The sequence below is a fragment of the Mesoplodon mirus genome (assembly GCF_964341445.2).
Source record: "Mesoplodon mirus genome assembly, chromosome: 9".
Classification (NCBI taxonomy): domain Eukaryota; kingdom Metazoa; phylum Chordata; class Mammalia; order Artiodactyla; family Ziphiidae; genus Mesoplodon; species Mesoplodon mirus.
The window spans coordinates 109,611,066-109,632,877 of NC_138985.1; the positions used below are offsets into that span (position 1 = coordinate 109,611,066).

The 21,812-nt window shown below is 48.7% G+C and overlaps 1 protein-coding gene across 2 annotated transcripts; it reads right to left on the reverse strand.

The window, feature by feature from the left end:
• Positions 1 to 1,559: 1,559 nt before the first annotated feature.
• Positions 1,560 to 17,241, reverse strand: LOC309810061 (ATP-binding cassette sub-family F member 2). 2 transcript variants are annotated; one of them, XM_082631799.1, is made up of 15 exons: positions 17,114 to 17,241; positions 16,258 to 16,459; positions 10,554 to 10,766; positions 9,888 to 10,070; positions 9,632 to 9,803; positions 8,486 to 8,581; positions 7,415 to 7,517; positions 5,763 to 5,858; positions 5,476 to 5,595; positions 5,298 to 5,387; positions 4,842 to 4,952; positions 4,129 to 4,191; positions 3,794 to 3,922; positions 3,104 to 3,307; positions 1,560 to 2,182 (listed from the first exon to the last, which is right to left on the reverse strand). In XM_082631799.1, exons 2-15 carry the CDS (start codon positions 16,415 to 16,417, stop codon positions 2,045 to 2,047), a joined length of 1,878 nt encoding a protein of 625 aa, XP_082487925.1. In that variant the 5' UTR covers positions 16,418 to 16,459; positions 17,114 to 17,241; the 3' UTR covers positions 1,560 to 2,044. The 2 variants fall into 2 exon arrangements, with proteins under 2 accessions (XP_082487925.1, XP_082487926.1); XM_082631800.1 differs by lacking the exon at positions 17,114 to 17,241 and adding an exon at positions 16,688 to 16,835.
• Positions 17,242 to 21,812: the final 4,571 nt, after the last annotated feature.

Here is a 21,812-nt window from a genome sequence, read left to right on the forward strand (position 1 = left end):
TGAAAATCTTTTGAGACTGACTTTTTTTCTGGACAAGCTGACTAGCCTATGATGTCTGTTCCTCTGGTTCTGAAGCCCTCCCATCCCTGGAGACCCTAACAGGCTTCAACGGGCTTTCTTAACATACCCAGACCCGCCCTTGGCCAAAGGAGCAGCTCTCATCTCTTCCCATTAACCTCCTAACCGAGTCTCTGGATACTCAGGACAGACTGACAAGCCATTTTTCTCTGGGCCCCACCTGAGGCACAGAGCAGCCAAGCCAGGCCCCTCGGGGTCAGAGGGCGGAGTGGGAGCCCTAGTCTCTGACTCCAGCCTTGCGAATCCCGGACTCAGCTGCAGCTCCTCACTTACTACTGTGCTCCCTCTGCCCAGGGCAGCTCTTGGACCCCACGGCCATCTGAGAAGACCCTACTCACCTTTCGAGTTAGAGCACCAAGCCCACCTTTCTGGGCAGCTACTCACGAGAAACTTCCCTCCCTTTTACAGCCTTCGGCGTATCCTACTAAGTCACAATTTAACATCTGCTTTATGCCCTTTCTGTCTTATTGGCTTTCCCATGAGATCGAGAGCTCCTTGGGGATTTAGACACCATCTGGGACTTTTGTGTTTTACATAGTCTTAGATGTTCTATGATGGGCACTGGAAGATCACGGCTGTGTATGTTTCCCCACAGGGATGGCCGCCGAGGTTTCACAGATGGTGTGATGAGTCCCCATCAGTAAGGCTAGAAGCCGGGTGGCATAGGGGCTGGAAATGCTATGAACTCAGACGGGCTGTGCAAAGTCCTGGCTTGGAAATACAACAGATACAGCGCTAATGAAAATTAAGGTTGTGGACAGATAAAATGATAAAACTTCCTGTATCCCACTAGAAACGGTAGTTCACAAACATCAGTGTGAAAATGCCGACTCCTGACCAGTTCTGCATCTCTCCCACCCCACCAACTGAAATCAATAGGCCTGAAGCCCAGGAATCTGCGTTTTGAACCAATGTCCCAAGCATTGTACAGGTAGCAGCAGCAAAGCCTCAGACCACTCTGAAAAACATGCTCCGGGACAGCAGTTCTCAAAGCGTGGCCCCCAGACCAGGAGCATCGGCATCACTTGGGAACTTCTTGGCATTGTTAATTCTTGGTCTCACCCCAGACCTACTGAACCAGAAACTCCGAGGCAAGACCCAGCAATCTGTGATTGAATGAGACTTACAGGTGATTCTGATGCATGTTAATGTTTATGAACCACTGGCCTAAGAAAAGGCACAATTTCACCTTTCTTTTTTTTTTGGCCGCACCACACGGCATGCGGGATCTTAGTTCCCCAACCTAGGATCGAACCCGTGCCCCCTGCAGTGGAAGTGCAGAGTCCTAACCACTGGACCGCCAGGGAAGTCCCTGAAAAGGCACAATTTCAGATCAGAAGGGAGGAGAATTCTTCCAGTGCCCATGGACTAGTCCTCAGGCTGCCTCCAGCCCACCGCCTCCTGCCCTAGCTCGTGCTGACGCACTGCAGCGAGGAGTGGGAGGAGGGCCTAGAGACCCACGAAGGAAGACAGGGACCACGGCCGCTTCTCTCTTTATTGGACGCTTTGTAGATGTCACACAGGTCTAAAAGTTACACCATTAAATAATTATTTAAAAACCGACCAGGATTAAGGCCCTGGTACAGAGCTCCAAACCAGAAGCAGAAAGGAATGGGGGTGGTGGGCTGGGAGGTATTCCTCCAACATCCCCAAAACCCAGAAAACGAGGATCCTAAGCTCTTTCACAGGCCAACCCAGGGCATGGGCCCTCGGGTTAACCCTCAGATGCCTCTGGCTGCATCACTATCAGGGCCAGAACCAGCGAGGAGCTGGCAGGAACAGCCAGCTGAGTCCAGACATGGACAAAAGTAACTGGAAGGACAGGAGACGGACAGGTACTGTCCAGCTGTAGATAAGATCACAGAGTGCAGCTAAGGCAGGTGGGGGCAGGGGCTGGGGAGCAGTATTGCAGCAATGCAGGAGTGAGGCCCCAGGGGCCTGGCCCAGCCGGCCGGCCGGCAAGGGCTCACACGTTGTGGGTCCTCCTGGTGAGCTGGGGCTCCTCGCCCACTACCTTGGACTTGAGGTGCTCCTTGTAGGCCAGGATGTCTCCAGGCCACTTGGTGATTGTCTGCTTCTCACAGACCCAGATTTCTTGTGCAACCTGAAAAGCAAATCCTAGACTTAATAATCCTGACCAGGGCTTCCCTGGTGGCGCAGTGGTTGAGAGTCCGCCTGCCGATGCAGGGGACGCGGGTTCGTGCCCCGGCCCGGGAGGATCCCACATGCCGCAGAGCGGCTGGGCCCGCGAGCCATGGCCGCTGAGCCTGCACGTCCGGAGCCTGTGCTCCGCAATGGGAGAGGCCACAGTGAGAGGCCCGCGTACCGCAAAAAAATAAAAATAATCCTGACCAGTGTCCTTCCCATCCCTGCCCAGGAGACTGTTCCCAGGGGATTCTGGGAAGAAAACCCCATAACCTCCTGCCCAGGCCCACAGCCAGCTCAGTTTCACTACCTCAACGTTCTGAGGGCTGGCCTAACCCAAGAGTACCGTAACCAGCAGGTTTTGGAGCCTTCCAAGCCAGGACCTGCTGTGTCACCCTGATTTCCAGTTCCCTAGCAGGACCTAGATCTGTTCAGACGCTTGACTCCAGCTTCCTTTTCTCCACCCCATCTTCCTGAAAGCTTCAGAGAAGACCAGCAGCTTTTCCACTGATGACTAGCAGGAACCCTCTGTCTAATCCAGAGTCTCCCTAGTATGATACTACTTTTAGGCTGAAGAATCCTGGAACCACAGAAGCAGCACCCTGTTCTCTACCCAACTCCCTTGCCCATTTTGGCCAACAATGCCAAGTAGTCTAACAGCCCCAAATAGCTACTGAAGAATTCAAGTCTTGCCACTAAGGCTTTCTAAGTTTCCCAAAGAACCATGAGATCTGGCCCTGTCCACCCTGTCTATGTCCTGAGCCCACTTTCCAAATACAGTCAACATGAATTACGTGCCCTCCACGTGCCATGACGGTGCTCTACCTAACTGCCTCTGAGATGCCCTCTGCTATGCCTTCCACCCAGCCAGGAGCCTCACCTGCTGAATGAGTCTGAAATCATGGCTGACCAGCATCATACCACCCTCAAAGTCGTTGATGGCATCTGCCAGGGCGTCGATGGTCTCGATATCCAGGTGGTTGGTGGGCTCGTCCAAGAAGAGCATGTGAGGGTTCTGCCAGGCCAGCCAGGCCAGACACACTCGGCACTTCTGCCCATCAGACAGGTTCCGGATCGGGCTCACCTGCGTGCAACCAGCCAGTTATAAAAGCTGGTGTCACCCTTACCACACATTGCAACTCACCTCTCCCCATGGCTCCTCTGTCGTCACCGTTTCATGGAAAGTGGGGCTCAGCAAGACCCAAGGTCACACAGCAAGACGGTGGCATAGCTGCCTGTCTCTCAAGACCCAAAAGGGATACATCTGGAAGCCTGAAGCCCTGTCTTGACACAGAATCTTAATAAAGTGAAGCAACCCAGGGGACCCACAGTTGGGATCTGAATCCAGGAATCTGTTTGCTAGGTTTCAGTTTCCCTTGCCTTTAAGCACTATGGCTCATCCTGCTAGTCAGGGAGGCAAGGGCACGTCAGGCAAGACTGGCACGCTATCCTCACCCCTCCCCCGAGACCTAAGTGCTCCAATGCGTAATAACCCAGAGCAGAGGAAAGGCAGAGCATCCAGCCACAGCCTCCAGTTACCTGGGGTTCTTCCCACACCCCCTCCACTGACCTGCTGTTTCCCAGTGAGACCGTATCGCCCAATGATCTTCCTCATTTCTTCCTTCTCCTTGATCTCTGGGTAGCATTTCATCATGTACTCCAAAGGCGAGAGGTCTAAGTCCAGCTGCTCTTGTAAATGCTACAGGAAAAAAGGGACCCACCCAGATGTGGCTGGTGTCCCACTTCAAAAGGAAGCCTGCTGGGTTTCCTGCCGAGCACCTCTCTACCTCTACCTAGGGACCTGCTCAAAACTCCAGAGGCAACTAGGAGCTGACCTGGTCACATGCAGCCCCCCTCCCACACCCTAGGTAACTCCCTGCTCCCCACTCCCCACCAGGACTATACCTGATGGTAACGCCCTATCTTGACATGAGAGTGTTTTCGGATCATTCCGTCTGTGGGTAGTAGCTAAAAGGAAAAAAAAAAAAAAAAAAAAAGAGTAGAAAGTGGAAAGATAAGCACACAGAAAAGGAACCCCGGTCAGAAGCAGACATAGGCAGAGAGGGGAAACAAACACATGTTCGCACTGAACAAGACTCATACAACCTCCTGAACTGAATCCACACCACCACCTCACGAACTGCTATTCTGGCCACTCTAAAAATACCTAGGAAGGTATACTGAAACAGGTGCTTTCAAGGGAGGCACAGACACACGCCACACAATCTACCGAGTAGTCGCTGGATTACTGTACGGCGCACCGACTGCGTAACAAGGGGCTCGGGTATAGGTCCGACATACATTTCCTACAGCAAGAGCATACTTCTGAACGCACAGGCGTTTCTGTGTTCTAACTGCTCTGAATGAAACCACAGAAAGATGCTGAGAGCATGCATGCGTTCTCCCTCTCACCCACGCTCTCACACACAGACACCCACCCCCACGCTCAGGTTTCTCTGAGAAAACTGCCCCAAACTTCAGCACTACCCAGTGAGACCACGCGCCCCAAGGACAGCTCGCTCAGGCCCTCTAGAAGCGGTGCCCCCGCCTCCCCTCCCTCTCCCGCAGATGCACCAGCATCCGATCCTGAAGTCCCACGCCCCAGCGCGGCACCATACCTCTCCAGTCAGCAGCTTCAGAAGAGTTGACTTCCCTGCTCCATTGGGCCCCACCAGAGCCACTCGTGTGTCGAGATCGATACCAAATTCTAGATTGTTGTAGATGCAAGGCTGAGGTGGGTGTGAGAGAGAAAGGGGTACGGGGCTAGGGTGCTGATCAGTCTGACGGGCAGACTCACCCCGCTGAGTCCCCAGTCACCACTGGAGGAGGGCGGCAGCCCCCAACCCACTGCCTCCACCCACCAACCCGGCTGAGCAGTTTTCCCTCCAAGTACTTGAGTGGGGGCTTCTACTCTAAGTCCCTCAATTAGGTGCCCCAGGCTGCCACGCCTGAAAACTTCCCAGCACTGCATGGGTTAGCGGGCACGCTCAGCAAAGAACAGGAGACTCTCCTCGGCAGTTGACACTTAGCTTGGAAGATGCACCCCAGCTTCCCAATCACACCCAAGTACTCACCCCATCTTTTGTATATTTGAAGCTGACATTTTGCACCATAATAACGGGTGGAGGAATCTTGCCACATGGTGGGAAATAAAATGACAGAGTCTGGGAAAAAGAGAGGGCATTTACCAGGTCAGGTCCTTTCTTACCCACCTCACCTTAGGCCGCCTAATTCCACCCAGTCAGGACCTACCTTGTCACTCACAACCCTCTCTGTCAGTCCTGATGCCATCATTTTCTGTAGCGTCTTCTCCTTGCTCTGGGCCTGCCGGGCCAGCTTGGCACTGCCATGACCAAACCTAGCGATGTAGTTCTGAAAGAGACCAGAGAGGGGGCCAGGAGTATGGGTAGGCACCAAATGACTCATCTCAAATGCACGGTAAAAACTGCTGACAACGTCTTCTCTAGCACCCCCCGATCCCCACACACCCTCACCCAACTCCCCCGGAGAATGCGAACTCGACTCTACGATCGCCCTACCTTCATGTGTGCAATCTGGTCCTGTTCCCAGTGAAACCTCTTCATCTGATTCTCTTCCAGCTCCAGCCGTGTCTTCACATACTGATCATAATTACCCTGCAGGAAAGTGCATCAGGTGAGACGGGCAGCTTTAGCCCCGGTCCTGGGTTCTCACTCAGGGTTCAGGGGGATGTGAGATGGCATCTCATTTGGCCCTGGTTGTAAGATGGTGCAGTAAGGGGACCTCCCTGGTGGCGCAGTGGTTAAGAATCCGCCTGCTAATGCAGGGAACGTGGGTTCGAGCCCTGTTCCGGGAAGATCCCACATGCAGCGGAGCAACTAAGCCCGTGCGCCACAACTACTGAGCCTGCGCTCTAGAGCCTGCAAGCCACAACTACTGAAGCCTGCGCGCCTAGAGCCCATGCTCTGCAACAAGAGAAGCCTCCGCAATGAGAAGTCCGCGCACCGCAACGAAGAGTAGCCCCCTGCTCGCTCCAACTAGAGAAAGCCCGCGCGCAGCAACAAAGACCCAATGCAGCCAAAAATAAATAAATAACTTAAAAAAAAGAAAAAAAAAAAGATTGTGCAGTAGGGCAAGAGGAAGTGCATTAAAGAAGCATATCCTAACCTAGAACCTGAGGTCTTCCGAACTGTGTGCCTCTCATTCTTAGCTTAGCCAGAGTAGGGCTCCAGATCAAATCCTCAGGTTAGCCATAAAGACACGCACAGCGTTGGCAACAGCCCTGAAAACCACTGTCAAACAGATATCTAGAGGCTCACAGCCTTCCAAGAGCACCTCTTTCTACTCCCCATCCCTAGAGACTGAAGCCCCCATGCAGACAACAAGAACTTCCTCCAGGTGGGAAGACATCAGACCCATCAGATTTAGGACCCGGCAGACCCTGCACTATGGACCGCCATGGTTTCTATCTGCAAAAAACTAGACTCAACCTAAACATCCATCGAAAAGGGTCTGACAAATGAGTTACAGGATAGCCACACGATGAAATACTATGCAGCCACTGGAAAAAATGAGCATGATTTATATATACTCATACGGAAAGCAGTCCAAGACAAATAAAAATTTAAACGCAACCTACAGAAGAGAATGATTAAGATTACAACTGTGATAAGTATACGTGAAATTTTCTACAAATGCTGCTTGCAAGTACATGTGAAGTTTCTGAAAGACTATGTAAGAAAACTATTAATACTCCCATGGTGAGTACAACCATGAATAAAGAGAACTTCTGGTTTTCATTTCTTGATATGTTTTTTGAAACAGAAAAAGTGTAAAGGCAAGGCAGAAAAGTGGGCTGTTGAGATCCTGGCTCCCATTCTTCATGGAAGGAGAGAAGGAGGGGTACTGTGCTGGCTGCCATGAAGCAGATTTAAGTAGCCACTCAAGAAGGCAGAGAGCAGCAAGGCCTGCCCGGGCACCATGAAAAGTCAACCTCTTGGCATAAGGCATCATACACCATATGCACAGGCTGCCAATCCGTGGCCTATGGCCTGAAAGCAATTACTTTGGGACCAAAATAAAACAGGGTGCAGAACTCCCTGTCCACATCTTTTTATAGCAATAGGTAGAAAAGGACTGCTAAGTCTATTTTGTTTTTAAAGGAGGACTGGTAAGCACAGAGGTTACTACGGAGACGCTGGGGCCCACTCACCGTGTAATACTTCAGTTTCTTGCTGTGCATGTGAATGATGTTGGTACAGACACCGTTCAGAAAGTCCTGTGAGTGGGAGACGAGGACCAAGATGCGCTTAAAGCTGCAAAAAGCCAGAGAACCAGTCAGGGCGGCGCTCAGAACGGTACGTGGTTCACAACAGGTGGGCTGAATGTCAGGCCCAGGACACCTTCATCCCTTCCCATCCTTACGCCTAGGCATCCTTTAGATGTATTCGCCAATTCCCAGTTCTGAGCACCTAAGCCGCCAGTGCACAATCGACCTGTACGAACACTTGGATGCCTTCCAAAGTACGGTGAGACAGTCTGAGTTTCCTCAAACTTTTGTTCTAATTTTCTTTTTCTGTTTTCTTGATAGGTAAGAAGTGGATTTATTTAGAGAGAAACACACTCCACAGACTAGAGTGGGGGCCATCTCAGAAGGCGAGAGCAGCCTGTTCTAATTTTCAAAAGAACTGAGTGGAGATGGCAGTAACAGTGATGGTAAAATCAAAAGGGTGTGCGCATAGACACCCATAAACACATCTAAAATCATGGGTGGGAAGAACTGGAATAGGCACAGTAAAAATCACCACGCTCGGCTTTTTAAAGAAGGTGCCAAGTCATTGCAGAGACCATGGAGAGCCTTATTCTAGAACTGGGGCAATATTCCAGGTTATCTGGCTCTCTAGCCATAGGACCACTGCTATATGGGCTATTTTTCTCTTTGTCACTGCATCATGACCTGAGATGGGAATCCCCGTTTATATGATATATATAAATACAGTTAAGAAAAAATATTGTCTTTAATAAAGACATTGTATTTTAAATAATGGGGAAAACCAAAAAAAGTAAAACAAACAAATCCACATATTTCAGACTAAACAAAACCAAAAAGGCCTGCCCTAAAGCGGCTTACCACCTTCTCAATCTGGCCTTCACTCTGGCCCCACTTCAGTCCACTTCTCACTGCTCTAGCATCGCTGTGGGTCCTGGGCATCCGTCTCCCTGGGACTCTGCTCAACTCCCCCTTCAGGACCTGCCCACTTCCACCCCAGCCCCGCCCCCTTACGTCTTTAGCTCTTCTTCCAACCACACGCAAGCGTCGAGGTCCAGGTGGTTGGTGGGCTCGTCCAGGAGTAGCATGAAGGGCCGGATGAAGAGGGCTCTGAAGAACAGGAAAGGAGACAGAACCACTTCAGTGTGATGGGTGCTGCGCAGGAGGGGACAGCCTGCCTGCCACCCGAAGTTCTGGTCAGGCCTGCACTGGGTCCTGAAGTCAACTCTAGGCTCTATACCTCAGGGGAAAGGTGAGAACTAGGAGAGAAACCAGAGATGAAGAGTGGAGGTTCAAGGGCAGGAAACAGCTGAAAAGCAGAGGGAAGATGCTGAACTCAAAAGTATTCCGGTTAAACCTAACTGGTGGGGTTGCCAGACTCTAGCAAGGAGGCCAAAGAATGTTCTTTTCTGAGGTGGCATCTCAAAACAGGAGAAACAAGGGGAGAGCGCTGGGTCCACACGCGGTCACCACATCTGCAGCGCTTGTTAGAAAGAAGATTTCTGGACATCCAACTCCAGCATTCTGACTCCAGCACAGATTGAAGAGGCTAGGAAATCTGTATTTTTAAAAGCTCCCTAGGTGAATCTGAGGCAGCTAATCCTTGTGGCACGTGAAACCACGGCTCTCATGTTCTACGGCACACAAGCAGTTTGCTAAAGCAGTGTATCAAGCCTCACCAATGCACTTGGCAGAGGCTGGTGGGGTAAGCAACCACCTCTTTAACTGGGGACTTTCTGGGGGTTTGGTCGGGGAATGATGATCTACAGAAACTCATTTTGGGTCCAGGTCACAACAGGGTAAGAAGGACAGATATCCTAACAGCTGTCTAACATTTTATCTTTAAACAGCAAGAATTAGAAGGACTGAAGCACAAATGGTGGTAGAGGAGTCAAGAGCAAAGAAAGAAACAGACCTACTCTACCGTTTACCTAGGGCTGGCCCCAGATTCCTAAACACTGTGCCAGAAGTCCAACAGTGACCATTCCAGTCAGGAAGCTCACTCCTCAGCTCAGGTATGCCACCCCCGCCCCTCCACACTGTCAACATTTGGCACTTACTGACCATCAACCCTGTTCTAAACGGTTCCACTGGTTTAGAACCCTGTTCTAAACAGAGAGAGATGGGGTGCTACAGAGGGTCGAGGAGGGAGAGACTCACCTGGCGAGGGCAACCCTCATCCTCCAGCCCCCACTGAAGTCTTTTAGCTTCTTGCGTTGCATGGCAGGTGTGAAACCCAGTCCATGCAAGATCCGTGAGGCTCTCATCTCCGCCTTGTCAGCATCCAGCTCCTCCAGTCGCTCGTAGAGCTCTAAGAGCTTCTCACACTCCGCTGCGGACAGTGCAAGGCCCGTGAGGCTCCTGGGCCTCTCCCGGGAGGAAGCCCACCCCCAGGGCCCTGGGTCCGGAGCCCTACCATCCTCGTGAGCCAGCCGTTCAGCCTCCCTCTCCAGCATGGCCCGCTCTGTGTCAACTTCCATCACGCACTGCAGGGGCGTCTTGTCACTAGGGGGCATCTCCCGAGTCAGGTGGTAGATGTCGATGTGCTCAGGGATGGGCACTTCGCGTTTCCCAATAGCAGACAGCAGCATGGACTTCCCTGGGAGGGGCAGGCAAAGCACAGGAAGAGAAGTGGAGGCTCAGCACAGCTCTGCCTGTCATTCTCCTACATCAGCCCCTCCACTCCAGCCAAACCACGACCTCATCATTGTTTGAGTACTTTCCCTCCTTTCATTCATTCAAATCCTATGACTCCCCCATCCCTGCCCACATCCTCGGGACACCTTTCCTCCAGTCCCCGTCCCAGCCCTCCTCTGTGAAGTCTGTTCATCTACAGCCGCCTCACGCACCGCTACTCCCGCCCCTCCCACCCACTTCTCCAGCACCTACTGTCTACAACTACTCACACGGTGCTTATCACGTGACTGCTCTGTATTGCTAGTTCCTCTTCCCTGGGCATACCTGGTCTCCCACCCATACTATAAACTCCTTGCTTTGTACGTGGCTATGCTAAGTAAATACTTGCTGAGTGACATATGAGCCAAGGAGAGATACCTCCCACCTCACTTTCCAAGGGCCTCACCAATTCCATTTAAGCCAATGAGGCCATAACGACGGCCTGAGTTTAATTCCAGTTTGGTGTCACTGAGCAGCTCTTGACCATGAAAGGTGAGGGAGAGGTTGATGATGTGGGCATCAGTACTGTTGGGGTGAGAGGCGAGGACGCCAGTGACAGCTCTAGCAGCAGCTTTCTTCATCTCAAAGTCCTCTAGCTCCTTGGTCAGCAAATCCACTTCTGGGGACAGAAAACAAAAGCAGTTTGGGAAGAGGGCTATAAGACAAACTAAGCTCTTACACAAAAAGCCATGTCTTAGAGCATCTGGATGGCTCAGTCAGTAGAGCATCAGACTTTTAATCTGAGGGTCCAGGGTTCAGGCCACTGTCTGGGCATTTGTGGCTTTTGCCCTTCCTTAAGTTACCAAATATTAGCATACAAAGATCCAAAGGCTGAAAAAGGCATGCCCTGAAGGATCTGGGCTCAAGATCAGGTTGAGATGACTCAGACGTTTCACAAGCTTTAAACAGGGTGTACACTGCATACAGATCTGCCCCGGTATCCTGCTTCCACGGACATTTTTTACTTCGCAACTTGTCCTTTTAATTCTAACTTTCCTTGTTCTAAGATGATATAATGCATGGTAGGAATGGCAAGAACTCCAAACTGTCCTCCATGAGTATGTGTTAAAGAATTAGTACCAATGCCCAAAATAAAGCAGATGCTATGGAGGTGCAATGCTCTTACTCCACGACCTAGAGCTTCCAGATGGTGCTTCCAAGAAGCTATGCTGCCCAAAAGGGACCAGTAGGAGAAAATGCACAGAGGGATCAAAGGCATGCAGAGCCAAGGCTGGGAAAACCAGAAGTTCCGAGTCTGCAGGGTTCCAGAGACGCAAATGGACCATGAGACGAAAGACCAGCTGTTCTGCCTTTGTAGTTTTTCAGGCATGACTACCTTTTCAGGCTGGGAAGAACTATTAATATATGGCTAACGTTAACTGGCTAGTAGTTGTTGAGTTTACTCTGTGCCTGGGACTGTACTACATTATCATTCCCCATCTAATTTAATCCCCATAACGCTTATAAGATAAACACTTAGGACCCTCCTTTTATAGATGAAGAGGTTAAATAATATAGCCAAGGTTAAAAAGGCTAGTAAGTGACAGACCCAGAGTTTGAACCAGGCTTTGTCTGACCCCAAAGCCATGACCTTGACTATCTCACTATCCTACCTTTCCATAAAGGACAAGCGCCCACAAAGTATTATTGCAAGTGGGACAGAAATGGGGGTAGAGGGAGTGTTGGTAAGCTTCTTCCAAAAGAGAGTAAGGTGATCTATTAACCTTTTCAGGAAGGAGTCAAAAACTACACATGAGGATCCGCTACCGTGACAACCTTCTAATTTTACAGTCTTTGTTACCCTTCCCCGTTTTCCCACGGTAACCTTCCAGTAGAACACCTGAGATGAGAAAGCCCACGTGCTTGTCCTTAGGAAGAGTAAAGATGGAGTAGACGGGGGAAGAGAGCTCGGTGCCGTCCTCAGACAGGCAGGCGTGGGGAGAGCAACTTCAAGGGTGTGACGGTCAGTCTCAGGTCACTCTCCAAATACCCCATGCTGTCGGGAGATCATCACTGCGGGCGCCATACCCGCCCTGCTGCTGAACCGGCTCTGCCAGCAAGGAGTCAGAACCGAGGGCAGGGACTGTCCTGCCAGACAGCCGGCAGTCACTCTGTGTCTACCTCAGCTTCCGGTACAGTGTGTTACACGTAACTGCTGGATGAATGCAGGCCTACCTCGTTTTATTGCACTTCACTTTATTGTGCTTCACAGATATCGCAATTTTTACAAACTGAAGGTCTGTGGAAACCCTACGTCAAGCAAGCCTATCAGCACCATTTTTCCAACAGTATCTGCTCACAGCCTGGCTCTGTGTCACGATTTCAAACTTTTTCATTATTATTGTATTTGTTACAGTGATCTATGATCTTTGATATTACTACTACGACTCACTGAAGGCTCAGATGACGGCCAGCATTTTTTTAGCAATCAGGTATTTTTAAATTAAGGTACGTACATTGTTTTGTTGTATTTACTTATTTATTTGGCCACACCACGTGGCTTACAGGATCTCAGTTCCCCAACCAGAGACTGAACCTGGGCTCTCAGCAGTGAACGCGCACAGTCCTAACCACTAGACCGCCAGGGAATTCCATACAGTGTTTTTTTTCGTTTGGTTTTTTGTTTTTTATTTTTTTGGCCATGCCGCACAGCATGTGGTATCTTAGTTCCCCAACCAGGCATCAAACCCGTGCCCCTTGCATTGCAAGCGTGGAGTCTTAACCACTGGACCGCCAGGGAAGTCCCCACACATTGTTTTTTTTAGACATAATGCTATTGCATACTTACTAAACTACAGTATAAACATAACTTTTATATGCACTGGAAAACCCCCAAATTCATGTGACTCATTTTATTGATACCACAATATTGATATTTACTTTATTATGGTGGTCTGGAACTGAACCCACAATATCTCCAAGGTATGCCTGTACTTTTCAAATGGAGGACAAATTTTTTGACTGATGAGAGAAATTTAAAAAGTCTCTTTTCTACACAGTTGAGTTACCAGGCTTCCCAAAGCCCTGCTTTGTGCCAATCCCTGTTCTAGATGTTGAGAAGAAGATGTACAGGGAGAAGTTTACGCTCTAGATCAGGAGTTCGTAAACTTTTTCTTAAAGGGCCAGATGGTAAATATTTTAGGGTTTACAGCCCAAGTGGCAAAAATCAAAACCATTATGCAGGTATACACATTACCATTTGAAACGTAACCACTTAAAAAATGTAAACCATTCTTAGCCTGGGGGGGGCGGGTGGCTTAAAAAGAGGCTGGCCAGATTTGCCCAACTGCCTGTTTCTGTAAATAAAGTTTTATTGGGACACAGCCACACCCATCATTTATATACTGTTACGGCTGCTTTCCACTACAATGGCAAAGTTGAAGAGCTGTATCAGAGACCATATGGACCACAAAGCTACAAATATTTACTGTCTGGATCTTTACAGAAAATGTTTGCCAGTCCTTGGTCTATATCTCTATCTGCTCAGGCAAGAAGATCAAAATTAAGGGAAAGCTATACAGCCAACCCTCTACATCCACAGTTCTGCGTCCACAAATTCAACCGAGGATTAAAAACAAGAATTCCAGAAAGTTCCAAAATTTGCCACACACTGGCAATTATTTCATAGCATTTACAATGTATTAGGTATTACAAGTAATCTAGAGATGTGCTAGGTCATACGCAGATACTACATACACCATTCTCTATAAGGGACTTGAGCTTCTATGGATTTTGGTATTCACAGGGGTCCTGGGACCGATCACCAGCAGATACCGAGGCACTGCTGTATACCATTTTCTCTTGATCTCTTCCATTTTACAGCATCTGTGACCTAAGTCATCTCCTGAGCTTTAAAAGTAAGACTTAGACCTCACTGTCCTAGCCTACAGCATCCCACAAAACAGACTCAAAAAGTAAGTGAATAGCACTGAATAAATGCAGAAGGGATTCTGGAAGAAACTTCATCAGAGAGAATACTGTAGACTTCACAAGCAGCCCCTTTCTATTCATTCCCCAAACAAGGGGACCAGCTGAACTCTAGTGCCTGTCTTGAAGAGTCTCACTTTCTAAAGAAGGTTGAACTGTCTGCCAGAAGTCGCTTTCTTTGATATCTATCTTAATCTTTCTGTACTTCACTACCTAAAGAAGGCCACGTGGCAATGGTAACAGGTAAAGGCTGGAGAACAGTGACCTGCAGCATTAAGTAATTCCAAACTCAGAGAAGAGAGAGGACCCAGTCTTGGGAGAGGAAACAGATGACCCATTAATTATGAAAGCAGAAATGACCCTGGGTTCCTGGTAATAAGAAATGTTTTGAGAGAGCTGGAAAGAAAACCAGATTTCATATTTCAGAAGAGTAGCTCCCTGAGGAAGCAGGGTGAAAACCAAAGCTCCCTTATTACTGAGATAGGGATACTATAGCTGGGTTCCCCCTGAGAAATTCTGGTTTCCTAGGGAGAAAGGTGAAGAAGAAATTTGTAATGGGAACAGTGGACAATAGTCTCAAAGTGGGGTTCAGTTTTCTATTTTTCCAATTCATCCAGAAAGTACCTACAGAGCTGATGATAGATACTGCTTAACCATTGTTCCTGAGGACCTAGAGGGAACCCCGTCTACTTTACAGATCACAATTCAGCCTGCTCGTTCACTCCTATCACTCTTAACTTCCCATCCCTCCACCACTCTGGCCAGGAAGAAAACTTCCCCATGGCCTGACTTTACTGAACTAGCTTTCTCTCATAATTCTTTTTTTGTTTGTTTGTTTGTTTTGCGGTACTCGGGCCTCTGACTGCTGTAGCCTCTCCCGTTGCGGAGCACAGGCTCCGGACGCGCAGGCTCAGCGGCCATGGCTCACGGGCCCAGCCGCTCCGCGGCATGTGGGATCCTCCCGGACCGGGGCACGAACCCGTATCCCCTGCATCGGCAGGCGGACTCTCAACCACTGCGCCACCAGGGAGGCCCTCTCAATCATTTTTAACTCTCCCTTTTCTGAATTCCTATCGGTCTGTTGTAACTTGCATTAGTAATTCTCCTCTCCTCTTCAAACATTTACCTAGTATCTCTATCTGCAAGGCTGATCAGGCAAAAAATTATATTACACAAGACACGGTCTCCGCATTCAAAGATCAAGCAATTTAGACGAAGAAACAGAAGGCACAACATACAAAGGTAACACTGGGACTTCCCTGGCAGTCCAGTGGTTGGGACTCCACGCTTCCACTGCAGGGGGTGTGGGTTCCACCCCCTGGTTGGGGAACTAGGATACTACATACTGTGCAGCTCGGCCAAAAAAAAAAAAAAAAGTAACACTATAGATAGCATAGGGGTAGAGTGAATGGCAATATTATTGAGGCCAGGTTTGATTGAGTACGATTTTACCATCCTGAGCTGGGCCCTGAGAGAAATGTCAACTGTAGCTAGTACAAAAATTGTGGTATTAGAACCTCAGTGTGTAAATGGACAAATGTGGTGACTGTTCAAGGGACAACAACAGTCGATGGAGAAGACCTCTTTAGAGTGTTTTCAGGGGGCAAGGAAGGCTGGGGTAGACTGCCTAGGGCCTGGGATATTCTTTACCACACGCTGCCCTGTTTCCCCAGCTAGACTGCAAGGTATCAGACAGCAGAGCGTGCTTACCGTGCCTCAGTTTCCAGCACAGAGTCTAACACTTGAGAAGCGCTCGTAACAGGAAGGCATCTCTCTCCCAGAAGAAACCCATAAAACAACTCATGTGTTTCTGTCTTGTTGGTACAGCCACTACCGCTGGGAGGACAAGGGTATTATGTGGTAAGGAGCCTGGCACACTGACCTCCGTGTGTAGAAATGGAAATTAAGAAAGGGGCCGGGAACTGACCTTCTTCTCCGAGTCTAGAAGACAGAGCAGCAGGGCAGCACAACCACTCCCATATTTGCTTGCCACTGAGTAAGTGAGAACTCTGTGCTCAGTTTCCTTGATCAAGCTCCAACTCTACTGGTTTGGTTCCTCATGAAAAGTTTCATGGCACCAGATATATTCTCCAGCGCCCCCGGCATCCGGACTCTGACTCCAGCTGGGGCGTCCTTTACGTCCCGAGCAACCATCCCAGGGACCCACCTCTCCCTCAACTCGCCTGTGGTCTCTTGGCCATTGGCCTCCTCATGTTTCTCCTCTGCCACCGGTGGCTCTGTGACAGAATCTCCGTTTTCTTCGTGTCCTTTTCTGGGCCGCTGTCGTGCTTTGGCAGCTTCCTTCTTTTTGGCTGCCTTCTTCTTGGCCAGGTCGGAAGGCATGGTGATGAACCACAAGGGAACGTTACTGTTCTTTCAGGAAGCCTGAAGGAAGGCAAACACCCCCAGGTTCTAAACTTCCGCAGAATGCCTGGGCCTGGCTCCATCCCTCTCAGGAACTGCCTAGCGAGCCCCTGATCCCAGCTCCGTCCCAGACTAGTCGCTCCCATCTCTGTCAGGATCTCTCGAGCCCATTCTGATCCTCGGCCACTCTTCTAATCTCAACAGCTCTTCCCTCGGGCTTTGTCCACCAATCCCCACGGACTGCCTCACTCTGGAAATGCTCCTCCTTTCAGGGCCTCCAGTTAGGGACCGGGTTCGGTCCCTCGGCACTGGTCCCGGTCTCCAGTTTCCCCACAACTTGGCGCTCCACGCTCCAGCCGGCCGCCTCACTTTCCCGGGCTTCCTCCTCCTGTTTGCCTCCGGCCTCCTCCCCGTCGTCCCCCTCCACACCAGCTGGCCGTCGGGTCCAGCTTCTTCCCGGGGCGCCCTCGTGCCCCCCCCCGAGAGTCCCCTCGGGGTCTCCTCACTCGCCAACCCGCGAACCTCCCCAGCCCCCGCCCGTCACCGTCTCTCCCTTGGCCCCTTCTTCTCCCGCGCAGCCGCCTCCATCCCAGCCCGGTCCTTCCTCCCTCTTCTCGTCCCCCTCCCCCTCACCGGCCAGCACCCTCCCCCCCAGCGCCCCTTCCCCCAACTCACTGGGCCTCGCCGCTCGGCCTCTGTCGCAACAGAGCAGCTCCTCGAGCTCCTCCGCGTGCGGCCGGCTCACTACCCAATCACGGCCTCGCGCGGCTCTCGTCGCGCCGCCGCGTAGACTCCTGGGAAGTGTCGTCCTCCAGCCGTGGCTGCCGAGCCTGAGACCTTCCTCGAGAACTACCGCGGATTCCAGGGGCCTCGCGGGCCGGCGCGACGTCATCAGGATGCGCGAGGCTGGGGATATTGCAGTCCAAGAGCTCTCTGCCAGCGGCTTGCTGCGGGAACTGGAAACTGCAAATCCCAGCTGGCTCCTCGGATAAGCGGCTGGGCTTCCCAGGCTACCCTACCTCGGGAATAACTGAGGAATTATGCGGAGATACGGGGTTTATAGGGCCGCCCAACCAGCTCAGACAGCAGGGCGAGCGACTACACTTCCCGGCAGGCATCAGGCAGGAATGGGTCGAAACAATGGGGAAACGAAGAGGAGGGAGGAGGAGGAAGCGTGAGCCGAGTGGTGAGAGGGACGGGAAGACGCTCATCACTACGAAGATGATGCGAAGAACAGAATTCCTCCATGCAAGAAAGGTGTCCTCGTTCCATGAAACTGAGGTTTTAGAGGCTGGTCCAGTGTTAACCAAACTTTAGAAGGTGCGGAACGTTGTTCCTGAACCGTGGCTGCTCAGCCTACCCACTCCAGAATTGTTAGGTTTCCATCCAAGCCATGTAAGTTTGATGGGAAGAGCCCTAAAGTAAAAAACAAGACTTCTTTTCTGAGTTTAGCTTTATCGTCATTTACCAACGTGATCTTGCCCGTTACTTTTCCTTGCCCGTTACTTTTCACTGTTTAAAATCCATCACAGACTTCTCATAGCCTACAGTGCAAACACCAAATGTGTAGCCTCAAATACCTCTCCAGGCTTCTGACCAGCAGTGCCTCCAGCAGTGACACGGCTGGAGGGAAGCAAAGGAAGCTGTTACTCCCTCTGAGCACATCCTCCAAAAGTAGCGCCCCTGACCCTTTAAAAAAGTGAGCCCAGGGACTTCCCTGGTGGTCCAGTGGGTAAGACTCTGTGCTCCCAATGCAGGGGTCCCAGGTTCGCTTTCTGGTCGGGGAACTAGATCCCACACGCATGCGCAACTAAGACCCTGGGCACCCTAAATAAATAAATAAATAAATATTTTTTTAAAAAAGTGAGCTCGCTCCACGCCCCCCCGCCATAGACCTAGTTTTCCTCCTCAAAGTTGATGCCCCAGTAGACTCTAATTACTTGCATTTCAGAAATATGCCATGCCATTTTACACCTCATGCCTTTGAGCATGCCTTTTCCTAGAATACCCTCCATGAATTAAGTGCCTACTCTATGTCCAACTCAGAGCTAGATGCTAGAGTTTCAGTGGTGGTAAGTCATTCCCGGACCTCACGGAGCTTACAATTAAGAATGCCAAAAAATTGTCGCTCACCATCTGGTTCTAGAATAATGAAGTCACTAGCCACTGCAGTCACTGACCTTCCACACACCCTGAAAGGAGTTCAGGGCCGAGATCAGGAATGCGGCACTCCGTGCTCTGGGAAAAACTGGCAGAACAGGCCTTCAGATATTTTCTGGAGAAGATTTTATGAGCCCAATTTCTTGCAACTCCTCATATCTAGAAATACACTAAAATCATTAACGGAGGCATCTGCTCCTTGTGACTAGCAGTAACCTGCCAAAATGTGTGCTTGATTACAAATAGCCCCCCTTCAGTAAAATATATATACTGACATCCTCCACCTCTTCAGAGCAGTTTCTCAGAGCTATCTGAGAGGCTGTCTCCTGGGCTGTAGTCCTCATTAGGCCCCAAATAAAACTTAACTCACAACTCTCATGTTGTGCTTTTTTTTTTTCAGCCGATGAGATGGAAAATTTTTAAATGACACAGATCATGACATTCAGGTGATAAGTGCCATAGGGGCAAAAGCATTGTTTTAGGTAAAGAGATATATAGACAATAGTCAACTGCCTGCAAAGCCCTTCTTTATGAAACAAGGAAGTTATATATTATTGTGGATCACATAAAATTGCTTATCCAAGCACCTAGCCTCCTGGGAGGTCTACAACATGCCTGCCTTTCCCAGCCTCATTAAAATGCGTGGTCACAGGCAGGTTTCAGGTTACAGAGACCTAAAATTAATTATAATCTTTCATTTATGCCATCACATTTAATCCCCCCAACAGACGCTAAGGTGGGTATTAATAGCATTTTACAGATTGGAAATACAGGCATGGCGCTGTTAATAAAACAACACTGCTGAGAGGAAACATGGCCAGGCTTGAAGCTCAAATCTTCCGGTTCTGGGACTCCAGCTCTGTAAAGTGACTTGGGACGGCAAGGGCTAACCAGTTCCTTCTCTGACTCCATCTACGCATCCATGATTTCCCATGAATTGACCGTTGCTGGGCAAAGTCTCCTTCAGCACAGCAAGAGTGGCCTAGAAAAGTAAGAAGTTCTGCCATTCTCATCCAGGGTTTAGGTCTCTTGCAGGGAACAGACCTGGGCATGAAGGGAGAAGAAATGGGGAAATAAGAGGGAGAGAGGTAGGAGAAAAGGACTGGCTATATATGAACAATTACAGAAGATCACTGCTGGAAGCAGGAAATGAAGAGTCCACACTCTTCATTTAAAATATGAAGAAACTGAGACCCAAGGGAGGAAATGTCTCGTCCAGAATTACCTAGAAACTTAGTAACTGAGAAAGGTCTAGAACTTTGCTGTTCAATGTTGTAGCCTCTAGCCAGATGTGGCTCCAGAGCACTTGAAATGTGGCTAGTCTGAACTGAGATACGCTGTGTGAAGTAGGCATTGGCTTTCAGAGATTGCATGTGGAAAAGAAAAAGAATGTAAAATATCTCAATGTTTTATACTGATTACACGTTGAAGTGTTAACATTTGGGATGTATTTAATACTATAAAATATATTATTAAAATTAATTTCACCTGTCTCATTTTGCTTTTTAAAAAACTGTGGTCACATGAAAAGATGCTTAACATCGCTAATTATTAGAGAAATGCAAGTCAAAACTACTATGAGGTATCACTTCACACCAGTCAGAATGGCCACCATTAAAAAATCTACAAATAAGAAATGCTGGAGAGGGTGTGGAGAAAAGGGAACCCTCCTACACTGCTGGTAGGAATGTAAATTGGTGCAGCCACTATGGAAAACAGTATGGAGGTTACTTTAAAAACTAAAAATAGAGTTACCATATGATCCAGCAATCCCAATGCTGGGCACATATCCAGAAAAGATGACAACTCTAATTTGAAAAGATACATGCACCCCAATGTTCATAGCAGCACTATTTACAATAGCCAAGACATGGAAGCAACCTAAGTGTCCATCAACAGATGAATGGATAAAAAAGATGTGGTATAGGGCTTCCCTGGTGGCGCAGTGGTGCAGGGGACACGGGTTCGTGCCCCGGTCCGGGAAGATCCCACATGCCACGGAGCGGCTGGGCCCGTGAGCCATGGCCGCTGAGCCTGAGCGTCCGGAGCCTGTGCTCCGCAGCGAGAGAGGCCACAACAGTGAGAGGCCCCAGTACCACAAAAAAAAAAAAAAAAAAAAAAAAAAAGATGTGGTATATATATATATATATATATATATATATATATATATATATATTACTAAGCCATAAAAAAATGAAATATTGCCATTTGCAGGATAAAGAAGATGGGGTACATATATACAATGGAATACTACTCAGCCATAAAAGAGAATGAAATAATGCCATTTGTAGCAACATGGATGGACCTAGAGATTATCACACTAAGAAAAGTCAAAAAGACAAATACCATATGATATCACTTATATGTGGAATCTAAAATATGACACAAATGAACTTATCTATAAAACAGGAACAGATTCACAGACATAGAAAACAGACTTGTGGTTGCAAGGGGGAGGGTGGGTGGGGGAGGCATGGACTGGGAGTTTGGGATTCGCAGATGCGAACCAGTATATATAGACTGGAAAAACAACAAGGTCCTACTGTATAGCACAGGGAACTATGTTCAATCTCCTGTGATAAACCCTAATGAAAAGGAATATGAAAAAGTATATATATATATAACTGAATCACTTTTCTGTACAGCAGAAATTAACACAACACTAAATCAACTATACTTCAATAAAATAAATTTTTTAAAAATATTGCCATTTGCAGCAACATGGATACACCTAGAGATTATCATACTAAATGAAGTCAGACAGAGAAAGACAAATATCATATGATATCACTTATATGTGGAATAACAAAATGATACAAATGAATTTATTTATAAAACAGAAACAGGCTCACAAACATAGAAAACAAATTTATGGTTACCAAAGGGGAAAGGGGTGGGAGGGATAAATTAGGAATTTGGGATACATACCACTGTATATAAAATAGATAAACAACAAGGACCTACTGCAGAGCACAGGGAACTATATTCATTATCTTGTAATAACCTATAGTGGGAAAGAATCTGAAAAAGAATATATCTGTATCTAAAGGAATCACTTTGCTGTACGCCTGAAACTAACACAACATTGTAAATCAACTATACTTCAATTAAATAAATAAATAAACTGTGGCCACCAGAATATTTAAAATTTACATATGCGGCCCACGTTATATTTCTTTCTTTTTTTAATATTTTTATTTATTTATTTATTTGG